Consider the following 21366-nt stretch of genomic DNA (forward strand, 5'->3'; position numbering starts at 1 on the left):
CAGTGCCTCTGTCCTTGGTGCTGATTCTCATTTTTAGAGACCCATGGCATTAATCAAGGGGCACATTGTGAATCTTAAGCCATACAGAGACCCTTTCCCAACCTTCTCCTCCCAATCCCCTCTCAGGTGCGACATGTATGATAGGAAGCATTTGTAGGTGAATGAGAAATTGGGGCACTAGATTCACATGTAGGAGTTGACTGTCCCCCTTTAGCTTTCCTGGCTGGTTAAGATCTGGCAGGATACGTTTTCTAACCTCTAACATTCTAGGTAAGAAAGTTCCCTGGGCAAAGGCTTTGCCTTTGGGGTCCAACTCCCTACCTTAATAGTAGAACTCATACATCTCTCTGGGTTCTCAGCTTGTCTACCTTTGGTATAGCATGACCCACCCCATCTTCTATTCCTCTCTAGAGGCCTACTTTAGAGACTGCCCAAGGTACAGATAGTGCCTCGGACCTCAAGCAATGAACATAGGGTTCTGTATATAGTAGCTCCCCTCCTTCATAACTTTTTCATGAACAGAGTGAGCTAGACAAGCCCTAATTGCATTGGGAGAGTAGAAGGTGCTTGGGAGAAACCCAGTGGAGCTATCCCAAACCAGGAAGACCAATACACTTTGCCTGCTGGGTGAGATTCGTTGCAGTCAAGGCCAGGGGAAGCTCAAGGCTGCTTCCTCCCTTCTTCTTCGTCTACCCTCTACCTTCTCCTGCCTTTTGATTTCACCTAGCCTTTCATCTAGTTCACATCAGGATCAGTTTTCAGGGCAGTCAGTTAACATAGATATGAGGGAGTGGCTGACTGTGGTAAAAACACTCACCAATAGGAGGTAGAGACCCTGGTCCCGCCAATGTAACTGTGGTCAGTGTGGGCCATAGTAATGCCCCTGAGGTTTCTGTGGTGCGCCCAGTGGATCGAGCTGTTGATTGTGTGACTGTGGTTAGGAGAGATCCGGGGCTCTTTGAAGTGGCTTCTGTGATTGGGGAGCTCCTGGCAGTTAAGCCCATTGGGAAGGTGACTGGGTTTTCGGAGGAAGCTGAAGAGGTGACTGCCACTGTGATAGTGGTGGTGCCCCACGATGTTGCTGTAGGAACAGAGACCAGTCAGAATATGGTCATGCTACTGCTGCTGGCTTCTTTATGCAGTTGCCATGGCTGAACCTTTCCCTCTTGCCCTTCCTCAGTGCATGCCCCTTGTTCCAGGGAGACACCTGCCTGGCATTCCCCTCTGGACAGGCTCCAGCTCCTCCTCCCTCTCACACATTTCATCACTGTTTTGTGTACCAGATCCCAAACTCCTCACATCCCTTCCCTCTTCTTGCTCCCATAGATCTCAAGCACTTGAATATAGGATTCTGTATTTAGCAGTTCCCTCCTTCATAGCTGTCTCTGGAACAGAGTGAGTTAGACAAACCCTAATGGCATTAGGTGGGAGAGGGAAGCCCAACACACTTTATCTGCTGCCTGAGACTGTGTCTTATGAAAATATGTGGGAACAGTCATGATCTTGGTCCCTACATGTGTCACATCTCCCCTATAGGCTTATAGGACACAGCATTTCAATGTCCTTTTCTTGGGGAGGGAGAGGGTCCCTGCCCTCTTCAGACCTTGTCTTGAAGGAGCTCTGGTCACCAGGGATCCCAGGCAATATTAACAATTAGAGAACCTACCATACACTACCCTCCTCTAACCCTTATGACAACACCAGAAGGCAGGACGACAGGTAGTGTCCTCATTTTTCTGCTGAGGAAACTGAAAATCATTCAGAGGTTATTGACTTGAGCCCAATTAGTTAATGTCAGAAGCAGGATTTGAACCTGGGTTGGCCAAGCTTAGTGTCCTTTCCTCAATCTCAGATCTTAGAATCTGTGAAGGAGGAGAGGAAGATGGGCTCTTCCTGACATATTCCCTGGATTTGGACAGAGCACATTTCAAGGAGCTCAGAGGGGAGATATTGGAGGTAACAGGAAATTATACAGGGGAAGTCGACTGCAGAATGATGTGACACCCCCAAGAATGACATATTCAGGATGCAGAAGAGAAATGATTTGACAAGGAGGAAAAGTGGGTATTGTCTAAACAGACTGACGTCACTGCACAAGAAGCTCCTTGACAAACTTAGGACTCCTCAGACAGCTACAAAAGATGGAAGCCAGGGCAGGCCATATAGGAAGAGTCCAGTCCCTTGGGCCTTAGAATGAGCTGAGGCTCATAAGAAGCTGCAGAATGCAACAGCCACCCACCATTTGTTTACCTGCTCTTGAGCAGATTGAGAGAGTTCAAGAAGAGCTAAGACCTACCTGGGAAGGATGGGACAAGCAAGGATCCTTCAGCCCATCCTGCTTACTGTTCCACTTAGGTTTTCTCTGCTGAGGACAGGAGTACTGAATAGGAAATTGGGAACTAAAGTAGGGATATGGGAAGACAGTATGATCGGTTCTGATTGATCTTATGGGATCTATCCTAGGGTACTGAGAGATGTGGGAGATGTGATGAGTGCACCTCCCTTAGTGTCCTTTGGAAGAAGGACCATGGAGGAGTGGGGCAGTTTTACCACAGCAGAGAAGGGACAATATAAGTCAGTGACATTGATTTCAGTTCCTGACATTTCAGAAAAAGACAAAGCCAGCAGGTTTCCCTGAAGGCCGGGTAATGGCAGACTAAATATATAGCATTTGGGGGGCTAGAAAAATAGGTCAGGGGAATCCTGGGGTGATAACTTGCCCAGCTGAGTGATCAGAACCCTCATTCTTAGGATCCATTTGGAGGGATAAGGACTGGTGCACAGTATAGTTATATTGGTTCAGAACAGGGTTGAATGGTGAAGTCCTGAGACTGGCAGATCTTAGTTTTAGAATATCCGTGGAAATTTTCCTAGAAAGAGGCTGTATGTCCTTTGGGGAGGGGTATTTTAGTGAAGATTCTTATCTAGTTTGGGGTATGGACTGGTTTTCTGGAGGCCTTGAGGAAAGCCCTTTGGATTTGATGGGAGTGGAGATGTCAGATGTCAGATGGTCCAGTCTCACTCCTCAACTTTCACTGCCCTCTTGGGGGAGAAGCTTCTTTTGGGGAAGGTGTCTATGAGAAATGATGAGGTCCAGTTCCCAGGTAGTTGCTGGCAGTCTTGGGCCGAGATTGGCTCTCATCACTCTAGCCTATTGCACCAGTAAACTCAGCTTGGGTGCCACCCCTGCCTGTGAAGGGTGAAGCCAAGATGATGGAGTAAGTAGGAAGATCATCACTTATGATACCTTCTCCACAAAGATTTACTAGAAAACAAAATGAATCCGGAAGGGGAAATCCAAGGGAAAAAATGATTGGGAGTCATTATTCCAGCCCAGGTCCACACAGGGAGACAGTGAGGCCATGGAAATTGGGGACAGGTTATGACCAGGGTATTTTGGTAGGCAAGGGATGAAGGAGGACTGAGTCTGTAATCAGAGCAAGAAGAGGTTCCAAATCTAAGCAGCAGAATCCTGATCTCATGTAGCATGTGGGAACAGATGTCCTCTGACTGATCTGTCATCCATGAGATTTAATGCATGGATCCAGGGTAGACTGAGGAAGACACCCTGGAAGCATTCTAGGGTGAGGAGAGGTTGTGGTCCCTGGGCTGAGTATTCAGTAAGGAGAAAGTTTAGAAGCGAGCAGCACCTGGGTGCCTCTGATCCCAGAAACAGAGTAGGGTCTGTTTCAGTTTCCAGTTCAATCTGAAGTCTGCAGTGAAAGAACCAGAGGAGGAATCCTAGACCAAAGTGGAGCTTACAGTTCTGTCCCTCTGAACCAATAGAGGTCAGGAATCTAGCCCCAGTCTAATGGAACTTTTTACCAGGGTCAAGTCAATGCGTGTTGGAGGATACCCAAGGCCAGGCCATGAACAGGTTGAGCTCAGACCAGAAGGGCAGGAACAAGACTTTACCCTGGTTCATACCATTCTGAGAGCACTGAGCTCTCAAAGCACTGAATTTGGACACCTCTAGGCTAAGCTGCTCCTAAGATTCTGAAACAACAAACTAAACACCTTAGGAAAGCAGCAGAAGGCCCCAAAGGATAAAAGGTCAGCTAAGACACGTCCTTCAGCAGTGGTCAGAGCTCAGTCCCAATATAGTCTGTCAGGAAGTTAGCTAGATGAGTGAGTAAACAAACAAATAAAAAATAATTCCACCATAAAGAGTTAGGATGACAGAGATGCCAAGCACAAACTCAGAAGGAGGGAATGATTCCAAAACATTTTCAAGCAAAGTCTCTAAGAAAAACATAGCTGGGCACAAGAGCTACCAGAATTCCTAAAAGAGATAAAGCGAAAAGGTTTTTTTTTTAAGGCCTAAAAATTATTTTACGAGTCAAATGAAAGTGCTAGAGGGAAAAAAGGAAAGAAATCGAGGGTGTTAGAAGATTTGGAAACATTTTGTAACAAGGACAAAACTTTACTCAATAACAAAATTCCCTGAAAACTGGAATTGACCGAATAGAAACGAAAGTCTCCATGGAGCAATAAGAAACATCAAACCTAGGCCAAATTAGTGAAAAACCTAATAGAGGGAAAGCTAGGTCAAAGAGAATAACTGGGCTACTTGAAAGCTAGGACCAAAAAGAAACGTTGAGGCGTTTTATTTTAAGAAATGATGAAAGAAAACTGTCTAGATCATCTTAAGCAAAGTAGAAATGGAAAGAACTTCACTTTTAACGGCCATCTAACAGAATCTTGCAAATGAAAGTCCTGTGAATATTATTGCCTCAAATACAGAACTTTAAGGCCAAAAAGAAAATACTGCAAGCATCCAGGAAGAAATAATTCAAGTACAAAGGTGCTGTGATCAGGATCCCATGGGATGGTAGTGGCTGCCATCATGAAGAGGCGGAGAGTTTGGAAAACTATATCCCAGAAAAGCAAGAAAAACTTACTTAGAAATCATGAGCTTAACTTTGTAGGGGGTGGAAATGGTTCTTTCTGAAAGAGAGGACTTCAAGCATTTCTGATGAGAAGACCCGAACTGAATGGAAACTTTGCAACGGAAACACTGGCAACAACAGAAACATCGAAAGGCAAATATGAGTTGAGCGGTCATAATAAATTAAACAAATGGGAATGGTGAAAAGGGGCAGGGGGGAGTAAGAGAAAGATTAGATTAAAAGGAAGACAGTCTGAAGAAAAGCAGATTCTAGCTAAGGAGGGGGATTTTGGGAAAGAAAATTTGTAGGTGAAGGAAAGAGAAGAGGGGGCAGAAGCAGATTATATTAAACCTTGTGCACTAGTGCTGCTCTCTCACTACTTTCCTTTCCTTTAAAAAGATTGGGCAGGATAAAAGAGAAGAAAAGTATAAGAGAATAAATCATGGGAAATATACAATGAACAAACATAACTGATTATGAATGGAATGAACTAACCCATAAAATGGAAGAAGATAGTAGACTGGATTAGAAGTTAAAATCCAACAGTATATTGTTTATAAGAAATACACTTGAAACAGAATGATTCACACAGACATAAAAATAAGAGATTTTAGCAAAATCTATTTTGCTTCAGCTGTAGCAAAACCAAAAAAAGGCAAGAACAGCTAAAATTCATGATTTTGGTCAAAGCAACAAACAACATCAAAAATTAGACTTAAAAGATAAAACTATTCTGCTAAAAATGTGCCATGGTCACTTAATTAATAGCAACACAAAACATATAGGCACCAAATGCCATAATATAGACAGTAAAACTATCAGAGACTTTAATTTACCACTTCCAGGCCTAGATAAATCTGTCCAAAACATAAGCAAAGAAAAAAATGTAAGACTTGAATCGAATTTTAGAGAAATTAAACATAAGAGAAGATGATTGTATAGGGATATAAAGAAATATGCTTATTTCTCAACTCTGTATAGCACCTTCACAAAAATTGACTATCAACAAAACCTCACAAATGCATAAATATGCATTGCATGTTTTACAGACCACAACACGGTTAAAATTCTATTCAGCAAAAGGTTACTGAAATAAGGATTAAAAATTAATTGGAATCCTAAATAATGGACAGGACAAAGAACAAATCCTAGAAACAGTCAATAGCAGCAATGAGTCATGACTGTTTTCATCTAGTAATTGAAGGGTTCTCCTGGGGGAGAGGATTTAAACAGACTCTGTTAAAAAGGTTCAAGCCTAGAATCAAGAACAATGGGGAGAGGTTGAAAAGAGGAAATTTTGGGCTCAGTGCCAGGATAAAATGGCCTCACTGTGCGAGTTGTCCAGAAATGAGGAGGGCTACCTTGAAAGGGAAGGAGCTTCCTTTCCTCTGGAGATCCTTGTCTAGATCTTTTATTGTGGAGGGAATTCTTGTCTAGGGATGGGCTTGATCTGGGGGTTTTTTAGGTCCTTCTGGCCATGATCTTCCCAGATTCTGTGAGAAGGTTCTAGGTTGCTGGACTAACAGGACTGTGAGTGAATGTCTGACTGGTAAGATACCTAGAAACTACCAAAGAACAATCTGTACCTCCCTAGTGAATTCTTCCTAGTTGGCTATCCTCAGGGGTGTGTGTGTGTGTGTGTGTGTGTCAGGGGCAGAGAGAACAGATCTCAAAAAAAAATAATGATGGAAGCTCACCTGGGAGTGATTAAGTCCAATACTAGTTAGTATTATCTAGAGCCTCATGGTTTACAAAATGCTATGAATGCATTTTCTCACTGGGTAGAGACCTGCTATTAAGATCTTTCTCTCAATGCCCAGCCAGCTTTCTCACTGACAGAGCAGATGCTGGGCTGATTGGGTGGATGGAGTTTTCCCACCAGGAGTTCTCGATACTGATGCAATAAGAAATAAGAGAGAGAATAAAACAGTTCATGTGTTTTCAGAGCAACTCAATGTGTTCAAACTACCCTCCTCACAGCACCCCAGAGTGTAAAATGTATACTTATTTTACAGTTGAGGTAACTGAGGCTCAGTAAGATGAACAACCTCATCTCTGTCCACACAGCTAGTTACTGTCAGAGGAGGGATTTTAACACTGGATATTCTTGAGTTTCTCAGTCTAGTACTCTGCCCACAGTCCCATACAGTTGCCCTCTGTGAAGCCTAGATACTGAGCAGCAGCCCCCACCCCCCGGCAGCTCTGTCTAGAAGCAGACATCTTGGGGCTCAACCCTCTTATTTTGTACTGGAAGCAACAGTAACCCAGAGAAGAAAGTCCAGAGCCAGGGCCCAAAATAGTGGTCAGATCATGGAGGAGGTAGGTGCAAGAATCTTGGGTCCACCCCAAGAAGAGGCTATAGGACTCCCATTCCAGCAAATGTCATGAGGCACAGTGCTGTCTGGTCTGCAGAGGGGGGCTACCAGCTCCTTTGGATTGCTCATCTTTCTTTCTCCCCATGGCCCTGGGCAGTGAAGGTGACAAGACTCAAAGGCTGAGTGTTGATTTGGGGTGCCTGGGGTGCCAGGGCAGAATGTTGTTTACCACCTGTGAGCCTGGGCTGTGTGCTGGTGGGGACTGCTGAGGTGTTCTTTCCAGGGGGCTGGAGACTACTTTGACTTGTTGGAAAGGGTGGTCTGGAGGAGGAGCTGATGGTCCCTATTGGCTTGGTCAGTCCTGATGATGCGCCAGTTGTCTCATGAGAGCTTGACAGAGGCTTGGTGGTGAACACAGTGGTGGTTTCTGTTCCCCTGGGAGTCTGGGGGGTGGTTTTGGAGAGTGGCTCTGATGGGAAACAATCCAAATGTTACTTGTGTCCTACTGGAGCCCCAGCCACCCACCACTTAGCTCTGAGAAAAAAGTATTCATTTGGGTATTGGAATCCTCTTTGTGTTTCCTGGGCCTGCTTGTTGGGTGAGCTTCTGGGAATTCCTGAGGGAACAGAAACTGATGGGGGTGGGGCTGATTGATTGCTGGAGAGGACATCTCTCTAATCAAGGGACCCTGGGCACAGAGGGCAAAGGTGAGGATGACAGGAGCTCCCATTTCTCAACCTCTTGGACATCTCAGCAGCTCAGTGAGTACAAGAGGTTTTATCCCCATTTTTCAGATGAAGACAGAGCTTCAGAGGAATAAGAGATGTACCCAAGGTCTCATACATCCTTTTGGTTATTCAGAGGCAGGTCTGTCCTCATGGTCTTGCAGCGTGCCTCACTAACACTACCACCCTGCTCTCAGTCCCACAGACCGACCCCTATGGCATCCTAACTATGAAATTGGATGGCCTCCATCCTCATTCTCCCAGTGCTTTCTATATCTAGATCTCAGGATCACAGAGACTAGTGACCTGCCCAGCTTCTTTCTTGGCTTCTGCATCCCTGACCCCCTACTTGGCTTTTTGCTTTTCTACCCTGTCCTCCTTTGACTCCTTCCTGACCGCACAGGTGTCCTCAGCCTTTCCATCTTCCTCTCTTCATTCTCTCCCTAGGCAGCTAGCTCTGACTCTGGCTTTGACTCTACCTACCTGCCTACCTGGCTCACCTCTCCAGCAGTATCTCTTCCCCAAACTTTCTCTTCTCTCTGACTTCCCTCTTGCTTGGTCTCCCTACCAGACCTGGACCAATCATGCAGGGGTAGCCTTGGCTATCTGCCTCCAAGCCTGGGAGTTTTCCATATCCTCTCCCCTTTTTAGAGAGCTCAGTGTTGTGATGATGTTCTGGCTGCAATCAGGGGCAGATGGGGCCCTTCTAGGCCATTGGGGTTTTTCCCTATGTCAGACTGCCCCCCTCCCGGGCCCCAGTCTAGTCCCTCAGGTCATGTTTGTCTCAAGAGTAACTTTGCTGTGCTCCAGGCTGGTAGCAAGGAGGAGAGGCCAGACCTGGGAGTCACCTTGGCATCTAGTGGTGCTATAATTACCTGTTGGGGTTGTTGATGGAGTTGAGAGAGGCGTTTGAGCTGAAATATAAACAGAAGATGGAAGGGGGGTTACAGGACAGGAGGCCCAAGCTAGAGTTCTCCCTCCAGTCCCTGAGGGAGGCTGGTCTAGGCCTCTTCTCCAGGATCCACCATCATGAGAGCAGGGGGAGCTTGGGGAAAGGGCCCTTGAGAACTTGCCCCTCTTTGATCCTCTCTTTCCTTCCCTGAGACTCCTAATGAAAGGGGAAGACACCATTACAGGTCATGGGGGAGACTGGAGAAATGTGGGCACAATGGTGAGGAAGTCAATGCCCAGCAAAGGGCTCTAGGATGTCTGAAGAAGGAGGCAGGGAAGGAGTGGGCATCGACTTCCTGGGGGAGGCAGCTTTAAGGCTAAAGGTCAAGGAAGGGTCTCTGGCAAGAGCTGAAATTTCCAGTCCAGAGGTGGAAATGTCCAAAGGGCCTGGGCAGAGATGCAGAGGTAAAGCAGATGATTGATTTGGGGGGTTCTTGAGCCCTCCCCCCATCTTTGGAGGCATACTTTGTCTGCCTGCTTCTGCTGCCAACAGAAGGGCTACCTGCGTCCATCTGTTCCCAGGGCCTCTGTCTGTGGTTAGCCTCTCCAAAAGACCCAGAGGGCCTTGCTGAAGGCTCACAGGAGAGGGCCATAGGAGGCTTGAGCCTGGTGACCTGCTTGCCAGCCTCTTCTTTGTAGAGACCTTTGCCCCCAAATCCGGGTCTGTCTGCTCTTGCTTTTTTGAGGGTAGAAGAGCCGATCATGCCCCCTCAGCCCTTTCAATGGTGAGGCTGAGCTCTCCACTATGCCCCAGAAGTTCAAGGCTAGGTTGGGGTTCAAAGTGGCCTACCTTGAGGGATAGGCCAGGGTCAAAGGAGGCACCAAAGATGAGGCCTTTGCCCCAGAGGGTTAGTGGGTAAACTACTTACCACAAGGTACACACCGGCCCTCTACATGGTCAAAGTATTGGTCTGGTGTGCAGTTATAGCAGCCTATGGGAGAATCAGGGGCCAAGAGTGAGAGGGAGGTATGGGGGTATACTCTGAAACTTCTTAAGGCCTGCTGGAGATGGGGTGGGGTGGAGAACATGGACCTGCCCCCATCTCTGGGCACTGCAGCGTGGACCCTAGCCTATCCACATTGATGCAGGGAGAGAGCAAAAGATGCTCAGGGGCAACCATTGAAGGTGGCAGGGCTCCCCTCCTCCTACTTCTACTTGCACCCACTCTCAGTGCTGCCCCTGGGGTGACTCTCAGGGCAAGGCCTCATCTCAAGACTCCCAGGACAGAGCTGGTATTGAGAGATGCTTGAACACCCATGGGTTCTATGTGGGACCTTCCTCAGTCAGAACAGCCTTTCTATCCTTAGAACCCCCTTTCCCCTAATAGGGACAGCTTATGAGTCTGGGGAAAGCCAGTGCCTCCTCGTGGCTGTGCCATTGCAGAACCCACATATGCCAGCCCCTGAGATGTGATCCAGCATCCTTTTCTTTCCCCTTCCCTTCCAACCCAGGGAACTGTGCCCATCTCTCTGTGGTCAGGCTGTCACCTTCAAGGTTGATGTATTTGTTCCTCTGGGGCTGGAATGGGCAAACGCAGGGCTGGTAATGCCAGGTACAATTGACTTGCCTCACGTACTGGTAGCTGCCATCTCCATTGATGAGTTTGTGGGTGTTGAAGAAGTCACAATAGAGAGCTGAAATACAAAGTCACCTCCCCTCAGAGGCCAGAAGTCTGGCCATGTGCTTGGATTCTCGCTGGCAGAGGCCAGGACAAAGCCTGGTAGAGCTGCTGTCCAAAACACACCCAAGCATCCCCTAGCCACAGAGGAGTCCTCAGCTGAGCTCACACCAGCAGATTGGCACAGGGCTGGCCTAAGAGGCAGAGAGACAGATGAAGAAACTGAGGAAGCCCAGAGGGCAAGGGGCTTGCCCAAAGGCACACAGGGACCAAGAAGCAGAGATGGGAATTTAAGCCAGGATTAACCTTTGGAAGAGCTAGGAGGGGGGAACCAAACCCTGAAGCAGGTGGGGAGGGGAGTGAAGAATGTGGCTTAACTCTCTCCCTTCCTGAGCTGAGCTAGAAAGTAGAAGAGGTGGCTGGGGTTTGGGGCAGCTAGGTGGTTATCTCACTGGCTGGGGAGTCAGGAGGACCTCAGTTCAAATCTTGCCTGGGCTACCGCCTCACACCTAACAGATTGGCAAAACTGACAAAAAAGGGAAGCAAAGAGAACAAATACTAGAGGGTCAATGGGGACACAGGTACATTATCTTGGTGGAGTTGGGGGATCCACCCATTCCAGAAAGTCTTTTGGAATCATGTAAATTGGGTCTCCTCTTTGACCTGGTGATAGATCTATACCTCAAAGAGATCAAAGAAAGGGAGAAAGGATCCATATATACAAAACTATCTACTCTGTGGGATCAGGGTTTTGGAAATGGGGGAGGGGGATCAGCCAATGGGTCACGACTGAACAAGCTGCAGTATGTGAAGGTGATAGAATAAGGAACAGTGAAGAGGAAGAACCGAGGACCCTGCAAAGCCTTGTATGAACGGATGCATGGGACGGAGCAGAACCAGGACAACAATGTATCGGACCAACTTCACCTTGGATGCTACAATGTAGCCAGCCAGAGCCAGGCAAGATGCGCTCTTCAGACAACTTCTTTCGCTTGACTGTAAGTATTGTCATGGTGGGTTTTTCCTCAATAGTTGGGATTGAGAAAATTGGAACCGAAAATGAAATGCCCCTCCTCCCCAATTTTGACTGGCTCAGAGCCCTCTCCCACTCAACATAAGCTGTCTCCTTGTAAAGGGACAGCAAAGAGAAGAGGATCAGAGGAGCCAAGACAGATGGTGGGTCCCTTACGGCAGAAGTCCGGAGCCCTCCAGTCGATACAGACACCCACGTCTAGGCATGCCTTAGCGTAGGCTGCCACGGCATCACACATGCACTCGCAGTCCCCTCCTGAGTCACACCCGCAGGTGTCACGCACGCAGGCATCGTAGTAGGGCATCCGATAGACCTAGGGGCAGAGGGGAAGGGGCACCTGCCTCAGTGGTTGGCCTTGCCCAGTTGCTCATGGGCTGAGATCAGACCCAAGTGCCCAACCTGAGGCTCAGGCAGGCTCAGTCCTCAGCTCTGGCTGTGCCCGTGGCTCACCCAGCAAACTCAGGGGCCCAGGGAGTCCTGAGGGGAGGGTAGCTGCTCTTTGGGGGCTCCTAGAGGCTGCTGGGAGCTGACAGCACACTGGGATGGAGCTGAGCCTGAGTCATCACCTCTGCCACAGACAGGCCTGACCTATTGCTGGGACGCTTCTGTCTAGACTTGGCTACTATGGGTGACTCTGGCCCTCCCTGGCTAAGGTTGGTGCTTAGACCAAGAGCCAATCTGGAGCATGTGGTGCTTTATTCCAGGGTACATTGTGGGGTCTGCCTAAGGTGGGGGATGTTGGGGAAGAAGCCCCCCCCATTTCAAGGGGGAGTTTGTCCCTGCCCCTCCCCTTCCTCAAACCCGTTTCCCAGCCTGGTTTTTCTGGGTCTTCATGCTTATAGAACCCCTCTGGATCAGGGGGCCCAAGCACAACCTGTCTGAACTCCACTGGCTCCAGGGTAGCCTGGACTCGAAGGCTTCTTTTGGAATTGGTCTGAGGGCAGTGCCCAAGGCCCCTCAGGTTGCCTGGGACTGCGTCTCATCAGCATCCCTTTCCGAGCCCTTCTCCCCTTCCCATCCACAAAGGCCTCCTGTCACCTGTTAGAGTTCAGAGATAGAGGGAGGAGGGCCCAGATCTTCCTGAGAGGGGAGAGGGTTGGGGGGGTTGAGCTTTGGGGAAAGCTAGCAAAGGTCCCTCCCTACGAGGTCCCTAAGTAGGCTGAGGGATGCTACGCCCTCCTCCATGTGCTTACCTTGGAGATTCCCAGGATGTGTATGTGGGGGGCACCTCTAGGGGTTGTAATATGGGGCAGCTGTGAGGACCACCCCAGGATCAAGCACACACACACACACACACACACACACACACACACACACACACACACAGGCATGTTAGTCCATGCATGCCTCCGCCTACACACGGACATTCAGGCCTCCACATGATTGCACAAGGCCTCACAGGCACAATATGCAAATACATACGTACACATGCCTATGCACACAACTCCCACACATATCAAAGGGGCACAGAGAAGTGATGCCCCAGAGAACATACATGTGTGTGTGGACAGCAGCCCAGAGTCATGGCACACATTTCATGTGCAGATTCACCATGCACACATGCATACACACACATGCACATGATAGACACCAATGGTATGTGTGCAGAGAAGCAGGCACATGCAACAAATGTGTACTCGTCTCCTCAGTCCCCATGCACACCCCCACTTCTCTCCATCCCCACATACATCCACATCCACATGCCCCATTCCCTTCACTCACACACTCCCCCACTCCCCATTCCCCATACCCCCTTCTCCCCCCACATATACTCATGCATTCCCCCACTCACACACTCACCTCACACTCACACACCCAACACCCCCCTACACACTCACACACATACATTCATACTCACATGCTCACATTCATACTCACACACTCACACTCACACACCCATCCCCCCCCCCAGGCCAGTGCCCACCTTGCTATGACAGGCAGAGAAGATGTTGCTGTTGATGATGGCACACTTCTTCTCAGCCCAGGCCTTCCGGTATGGGTTCTGGAGACAAGGGTCCACCACGAAGCTGATGTCGCCGCACAGGGGGTTCTCCTTCCAGGAGTTCACAAACTCCAACTCGTTGGAGGCCACGTACTTGCTACGGGTCTCAAAGTCGTCCTTCACGTTGCCGTTATAATTCCCACACAAGCCACACAGGGGATCCTGGAGGAGGAGAGGCAGGCCTGGGCCCCTCACCCACTCTGCCCTGGCGCCCCACCCCAGCCCTCCTCTTCTCTTAAATCTGAGTGGGAGGTGGGCCCGGAGGGAGCTCATGACTCATTTTGGAGATTCCTTCCTCCCTATCCTACGAAGAGAAGTGGGAGGGTCGAATCTGAAAGCAGTGCTCTGAGCCTCAATGAATTTCTAGATGGGGGTGTCCCAGGACAGGCCATATGAACAGAGAGTGGCAGAGAATGTAGAAGGGAGTTCTCCCCTCCCCTCTCCCCTCCTCCCCATTATGGAGTCCCATGGAAAGGCCCCAGAGGTGGGGGACAGGGGGGCTGGGAACCGACCCCATGAGACTTGGGGTGGGAGGGCGGGTGTTGGAGGCAGCACTGCCGCCAGAGTTCTGGCTCAGATATGCCCAGGGGGCTGCGAAGTAGGCGTTGGGCAAGAGTGGGCACCCCCAGCAGGCCTCACCTGCGAGTACCGGAAGACCTTGATGAAGATGCTCATGCGTTTGTTCCAGATGAGAATCAGGTTGAACTTCTGGGGGATGACAATGTCCACCACCAAGTGCAGAGCGCTCTTTTTCGTCTGGATAATTACCTGGGGTTTCTTCCCGCTGATGGCATACTTGCCGTCCTCCAGCACCAGGGACATTTCCTGTGAAGGGATGACTCTGGACTGGGGGCCCATGCAGCCTGGTCTCCAGATGGCTCCACCTTCAGTGAAGGAGCCTCCTCCAGCCCCTCTTTGGGTCTCAGAGAACCTAGAAGCCCAGGGAGGGAGATCTCCTCTCCCCCCTCCCCCAACCCCTGGCCCAGGTGACTTCTATGAGTCTTGGCCAGTCTACAGTCCTAGGGGACCACAAGTGAGAGCCACAGGGATCTTGACAGGATGCAGTTGCTGAAGGACCCCTCAGTGATTGTACAAGAGGGAGGAAGGAGAGAGACAGACACAGACAGAGACACAGACAGACAGACACAGAGAGACAGAGACAGAGAGAGGGGGAGTACCAGCCCAGTGATCTGAGGCCCCTCCCCACCCCATCAGGCCCAAGTCCAGCTTCTTACCCCAAGAAAGAGTTTGATGGCTCGAGAGCAGGTGACCCCTAACTTTCCACAGAGAACATTCTCGGTCACAATCTTGAAAATGGAATTAGAATTGTTGGTGCTACAACCATCCTGAGGGAGAAGAAAAGTTTGTTACCATGGTGGAGGCCTTGGGAAGGCTCCCCTCCTGCCCTCAAGGATACCAGCAGTTGGTAGTGTATGAGAGCCACAGTGATACCAGCCTCCTGCAGGGATGCCCAGACATTCACAGGGATAGGGATGACCCTAGTCCCTAGGTGGATGGGATGCTCCCCTGGGGCTGTCTCACCGTGGTCAGGACATATTCACAGTTGCCATCAAACACAAAACGCTGCCCATCGAAGGTGGTCAGGTGGCCCTCGCCATAGAGGGAACAGGTGGAAGAACACTTGTCTTCCTTGGAGCATTGCCATTTTCCCCGAGTGCAGGTGCTGGATGGGGGGGCAGGAGAGAGTGGTCAGTGGGGTACCCTGTTCCTGACTTCAAGTAGTTTCCTCAAGGCCTGGGAAGCCAACCCCCTCAGGGACAGTATCTCTAGTCCTAGGAAGGAAGGTCAGAGGAGGCCTTGTGGGCCCTTTGTGGCTGCCCAAAGCCACAGATCTGGGAAAGAGCTGGAACGAGAACCCCTTCAGCCTGGGTCTCCCCTACTTGAGGCTAGATCTTGGTCACAGTCATTCAGGAGTCAATTCACTTGGTCCTGGGGCTGAGAGGGGCTGAGGCAGTCTGCAGCCATCTCCCTTGGATTGGGGGATGGCCCATCTAGCCAGAGGCCATTGGCACAGTGAAACAAGTAGTGGGCTTGGGATCAGAGGACCTGGGGTCCAATGCTTGGTGAGGCCACTTGGGAGAATCCCATTCCCTCTCTAGGCCTCAGTTTCCTTATCTGTAAAATAAGGAGCATGGACTAAATGTGCTCTAAAGTTCTCTTTTGGCTCTGACCACAATGATCCCGAGTCCACGCCAGAGGGAAATTTTCAGGCTGAGAAGTCCTCTGTCTCTTTTGCTGACTATCTCTGGCAGTTCCCCCCCTACCCCGTCCTCATCCCAGGTCAGCTTGGGGCAGCTCTCCTGTGTGCTGACAGCCAGTTTAACGTGGCTCCTGATTCTGCCAAGATGATGAAGTACCCCGTCTGGAGACCTCTTCCAGGCTCCAGCCTCCAGACACTGTGCAGCTCCAGATAGTCCTTCCCCAACTTGCCTGCTCAGTAGGGATGCAGGCCTCCCCTGGCAGGCCACCCCCCCACTTCATACAACCCATGGTGGGGATGTTTCTGGCTGTCCTGGTACTCCTGTTGGGCTTGTGTAACCTCTGGGATGCCTACATCTTTCACAGACAACAGACACAGACAGGAAGTATGGGTTGGGGCCTCCTTACCATGTCTTGCACTCAGTTTGGATCTGGGCTCCTCTGTTGTAAGAAATGCCCCCAAACTCACAGGGGCAGTCTTCTGGTGGCACACACTCCCCATCCAAGTTTTCATAGAGTCCCCCAGCACAAACACAGCCAGACTCACATTTGGTGGGCACCTGGAGAGGAAGGATCCAGGGAGGGGTGAGGGCAAAGAGAGGAGCCATGAAAAGTAAGGGTGGGCACCAGACCACATACCCATCCAAACCAGGCAGCAGAGGAAATTGGAGTGGGGAGAAAGACCCCAGTTTGAATCTCAGCCCTAGTCTTTATTGCCTTTGTAACTAGGGTACTCCTTTTCTGGGTCCCTGTTTCCCGCCTCAGTAAAATGAGATGAGTGGTCTCACTGGGTTTCAAGGACCCTTCTAGGGTGAAATCACTACTGGTTCCTGGGCAGGCCACCTCCCCCAGGAAATGGCCATTGTTCTGACCTGGCTTCTGTTCCCCCCCCCAGAGCTCCAGGCCCCCCAATTCTCTAGCTTTGCCCCAGGCCCAGGGCTGCTAGCAGCCCCGTCCTCAAATGAGGGGGTCTTAGCAGGGGCATGGGTGCAGCTTTGCTTTGGGGCCTGTTTCCTCAGGCCCGATCCCTCCCCCCCCCCAGCTGGTGGAGGTTGCTCCCCAAGAGGCGGGGCTTCCCTGCTTCTGACTCCTCCCTTCAGAGGACTCACACACTCAATCCCAGTGGCCAGCATCTGGCAGGTGGGGGCACAGGCAGCACCGTATTTGTTGTCTGAAGACTGAGAGCAGGACAAGTATTTCTTGGGGGCCTTACAGGACTCTGGTGAGAGAGAAAGAGGAGGAGGAAGATGGAGGGATGAAGGAAGGTATGGGAAAGGAGAAGGGGAGGAGGGGAGGAGAAGGAAGGGGAGAAGGAAGGAAATGAAGGAGGAGGGGGAGAAAGAGAAAGAAGAGAGTGAGCAGAGGAGAGGAAGAAGGAAATGGGGAGGAAGAGGGGAAGGAGGAGGATGAAAGAGGGGGTAGAGGGAAGGATATCAGGGAGGGGGAGGAAGAGAGAGTGGAAGGGAAAAAGGGAGAAGGAAGAAGAAATAGGAGGGGTGAAAGAAGGGAGAAGAAGGAAAATAGAAGGGGGAAAGGAAGGATGGGGAGGGAAAAGGGGAGGAGAAAGAGAAGAAGGGGAGGAGAAGGGGGAGAGGAAGAGGAGAAGGAAGGATTTGAGGGAGGATAGAAGGAAAAGGGGAAGTGGAACGAGCAGAGAGAGGAGGGGAAGAGAAAAGAGAGGAGAAGGGAGAGGGGGGAAGGAAAGAGAGGGGAGAAGAGGGAAGAGGGGTGAAGGAAGAGCTGGTGAGTTTCCTTAGGCACTGCCCTCTACCATAGGTTGCTATGTGGGGGCATGCACCCCTGAAGTCCCTTCCCATACCTGAGGGATCTGGAGGTTTGCCAGTACAGCTGAGCTTCCCATTAACGCAGTAGCTGCAACAGAAAAGAGGGCAGGGTGAGCAGGGTCCCCTCTCCTCAAGCAGTCTCAGGGAGGCCCACCAGGCAGACCTTTCGATCCCCACCTCACTGAGGCCCCCTCAAGGGGAATTGACTTGCTCAGTGTCCTGGCTCTCCTTCTGTCAGAAGCAGAATTAAAATCCAAGATCCTTGACTTCAGCCCTGTTCCTCTACCCCAGTGAGAGAGAGAGAGAGAGAGAGAGAGAGAGAGAGAGAGAGAGAGAGAGAGAGAGAGAGAGAGAGAGAGAGAGAGAGAGAGAGAGAGAGAGAGACAGAGAGAGAGAGAGAGAGAGAGAGAGAGAGAGAGAGAGTCTAGGGCTGGCACAATGCTGGGCTTTGGAGTCTGTGGTGGGAGGGGCCCAAAAGACTGTAGAACCCCCTGACCCCAGGTTCAAGACCATTGAGCAAGCCCAGAGAAGGGAAATAAGTCAGTTTAAGGTCCTGTCGAACTGAAGATGCAGAGCCTGCCATGACTCCCATCCATGGTGCTCCCTGCTAGCCTGTCCTGTCCATGTACTCTGAGATGTGCAGTCTTCCCATCACCACACACCTCCCTTTCCTGATGCTCAGAGGAGGCGATGGCAGGGAATGGAGGGCTCCAGAGGCCACTCTCTCTTGTGTCTGCTGCCTGCTGTTCCTTCCCCATTATAGCTAGCACTTTTGAAGACTTTAAGGTTTGCAAAACCTCTTATGGATGGGGAAAGAAGGGCAGCAGCATTTCTCCAGTGGTTCCTATTTGCCAGGTACTGGGCTATGTTGCCTTTTACAAATATTCTCTCATCTGAGCCTCAGAACATTCCTGGGAGGGAGGAGCTAATATTGGCCCCATTCTACAGATGAAGAAATAAGGCAGACAGTGGGAAATGACTTGCCCAGGGCCACCAAGGCAGCAAGGGTCTGAAGCAGGATTGGGATTCAGGTCTTCTCGATTCCAACTCTGGTGCTTTGCTGGCTGCCACCCCCACACCCCCTGCCACTGCCCCCAGCCCATTTTCATCTCTGTAGATCTCCGGTCCAGCTTCCTGAGCCTCATCTCTGTGGTCAGTTCCAGAGACCAGGACCTTGCCACCTAGCACACAGCAGCTGGGGGCCTTGACTAGCATGTGGTCTGGGTTGGTTGTGGGGTTAACAAGACTCAGTCCCTGCTCAGAGACAGATAGCTCCTTGCTGTCCTGGAGAGAGAGGAGACATACCAGCAGTGGGGACTGGGCAGCAGAGAAGACATGGAAGAGGTTTCCTGGACCCATGTGAGTTGAGGGGCCTAGGGCCAAATGAAGGTAGAGGAAAGAGCATTGTGGACCGAAGAGGGTGTAGAAATCATGGAGAACTTCTGTGTGTAGGAGAGTGTGTGTGTGTGTGTGTGTGTGTGTGTGTGTGTGTGTGTGTGTATGTGTGTGTGTGTGTGAAAGAGTGTGTCTGTGGATTTGTGTGTGCCAGTATGAAAGAGAATGTGTGTGCATGCTCTGAAGGACTTTGTAGATAGATATTTCTGTGAGTGTGCATGTATGTGTGTGTGTGTGTGAAGGTCTTCTCTCCATGCTGACACAGGTCCACCCATGCCCCAGGGGCTCCCTAATTCTTCAGGGGTCATTTGAAGCCTTTTGGAGTCTGACTCCAGTGCCACCCCCTCTGAACCTTGCTTCTGCCTCTCCCCAGCATTCTCCAAGGCTCAGCTCACAAAGTGCTCCCTCAGGTGAGCTTTTCCTGGGCCCATTAGCCGCCTGCTTCCTTTCTCTTGGCTGGATCCTTTATTACAACCCCACTCTGGACACAGATTTGATTCTCCCTCGCCTCTGTCCTTGAGGACGGTAGCTTTCCATTCTGGCCAACCTCTGAAAGACCATCTGAGAGGCAGCCTTCCCACCGCCTGGATCTAGCTTGACTGGCTAGCCAAGCAAGCAGGAGACCTGGCTGTCCCCTTGTGTTTTGTGTGGCTTAATGATGGGATTGTAGACAAATGACTTATTGACCTTGTGCCTCAGTTTCTGTAAAATGGGGAGTAACCCATCTCCCTTGGGTGTCAGATGCTTAGAGGACAAGCCTCTGACAATCTGTGGAGCTTACCAGGGAATCCCACTGATGGTGGTGGACTGATCAGCCAGAATAAACTTCCTGTCTTCCAGGAAACAGGGGCATTGGGACTGGCGGACACATTCACTTCTGTGGTCCAGGTAGGTGCCTTCTGGGCAGTTACAACCATCCACTGGGATGTCACTGGGGTGGCATTCGAAGGTGTGGTCAGTAAGGGACAGGCAGGTCCGGTTACAGGCCTGGCTATCATAGCTGAAGGTCTGGTTTCCAGTGCAGGAGATAGCTGTGAACACAGGCCAGGAGGGAATTAATACTGTGTGTCCATTCCCAAGACTGGGGCTACCAGGGGGAGGCTGGTAGGTCTTGTTCTGGAGGTGGCTTGGCTTTTCTCTGGGTCTCCCAGCCTGGCCAGGGATGCTGAGGATGGGCCCTGCCCCTCCCCGAGGATGAGGGGGGTTCCTGGGGACACATACTGCAGTTTTCCACAGCATTTCTCCAGTTGGTCAAGATGAGCCCCATGGAGGCACACATGCGGGCATAGGAGCCCAAGGCTGAGCAGATGTAGGGGAAGGTCTCCTCATAGTTGCAAGCCTGGTAGATGCATCTCTAGAAGCAAATGGACAGTGGAGTTATGGTCAGGGTGCAGGGTGAGGCAGAGCCTGTGGAAGGGTCAATGTTAAGGCAGTGTTCTTGGCCACAGAAGGAAGCAGATTCCATAGGGACCCTGGGGAAACTCAGCCAGCAGGGACCACTGCCCAACTCCCGGCACTTTCTGGGACAGTGTAGACCTGCCTCCAAGAGGAGCGACCTGGACTCTCTGCCTCCTGCCAGTTGGACACACCGATATGGCCGTGCCACGCCAGCCCGATCTCAGGGTGATGGCGCTTGGACTTTCTCATCTTATTCCTCACTTTTCTTGCCTTTGTCTTGGCTCTTTTTAAATTCCCGCCCCCCCCCCCCAATGAACAAGCACTTAGTCCCCTCCCCTCCCCATGGGAAAGAGAAGAAAAGAAAAATGCACCCCCTGAAACAAATGCGACATATTGTTCAGTCGTGTCTGACTCTTCATGACCCCATTTGGGGTTTTCTGGGCAAAGATAAAGGCGTGGCTTGCCTTTTCCTCTTCTAACTCATTTAACAGATGAGGAACCGAGGCAAAAGGAATTCAGTGACTTGACCAGGGTCACACAGCTAGGAAGTGTCTGAGGCTAGATTTGAACTTAGGTCTCCTGACTCCAGTCCTAGCTCTATGCACTACGGCACCAGCAAAACATCCCCCGTATTGGCTGAGTCCAAACACACAGAGTAAATGAAACGCCCTCCTCATATAGATGCATGTGTGCGCATGCACAAGCGTGCCTGTCTCTCCCCTTGTTGTCACTCCCCCCTTCCCGGGCTATCCTGCTGGTGCTGGCCAGCATTCTGAAGCCTTGTGGGCAGCTGCACATGCCCTGGCTCTGCCTCGCCCACCTGGCCTTGGCCTTCTTGGCCGCCCCCGCTGCATGGGCACTCCCTGGGTGCCCAGCTCTCCACATGGCTTGGCCATGGCTGGGGTCAGGAGCCCGCCTTGCTGTTGGGCCCTGTGGAGCAGCCTGGGGGTGCACTGTGAGCCCGGTGATCCTCAGGGCAGCCCGGGCCACCTGGGGGGGCCACTGAGGGTCTAGAGAGCTGAGGAAGACCTGGGT

At 50.8% G+C, this 21366-nt stretch overlaps 1 protein-coding gene across 1 annotated transcript in view; it reads right to left on the reverse strand.

Annotated features, from left to right (window-relative positions):
* The window catches only part of MUC6 (mucin 6, oligomeric mucus/gel-forming), a 77141-nt gene that overhangs the window by 16952 nt on the left and 38823 nt on the right, over nucleotides 1-21366 (reverse strand). Inside the window, exons 18-32 of the mRNA XM_074231620.1 lie at nucleotides 20155-20287; nucleotides 19715-19964; nucleotides 17574-17626; nucleotides 16864-16973; nucleotides 16163-16314; nucleotides 15077-15218; nucleotides 14770-14880; nucleotides 14174-14359; nucleotides 13457-13696; nucleotides 11689-11845; nucleotides 10369-10515; nucleotides 9750-9812; nucleotides 8805-8843; nucleotides 7437-7673; nucleotides 818-1081 (exon numbers count right to left, since the gene is read on the reverse strand). Coding sequence (XP_074087721.1) covers nucleotides 818-1081; nucleotides 7437-7673; nucleotides 8805-8843; nucleotides 9750-9812; nucleotides 10369-10515; nucleotides 11689-11845; nucleotides 13457-13696; nucleotides 14174-14359; nucleotides 14770-14880; nucleotides 15077-15218; nucleotides 16163-16314; nucleotides 16864-16973; nucleotides 17574-17626; nucleotides 19715-19964; nucleotides 20155-20287 — 2284 coding nt within the window. The remainder of the gene's footprint in view (nucleotides 1-817; nucleotides 1082-7436; nucleotides 7674-8804; nucleotides 8844-9749; nucleotides 9813-10368; nucleotides 10516-11688; nucleotides 11846-13456; nucleotides 13697-14173; nucleotides 14360-14769; nucleotides 14881-15076; nucleotides 15219-16162; nucleotides 16315-16863; nucleotides 16974-17573; nucleotides 17627-19714; nucleotides 19965-20154; nucleotides 20288-21366) is intronic.

The sequence above is a fragment of the Macrotis lagotis genome, chromosome 3, assembly GCF_037893015.1.
Source record: "Macrotis lagotis isolate mMagLag1 chromosome 3, bilby.v1.9.chrom.fasta, whole genome shotgun sequence".
Classification (NCBI taxonomy): Eukaryota; Metazoa; Chordata; class Mammalia; order Peramelemorphia; family Peramelidae; genus Macrotis; species Macrotis lagotis.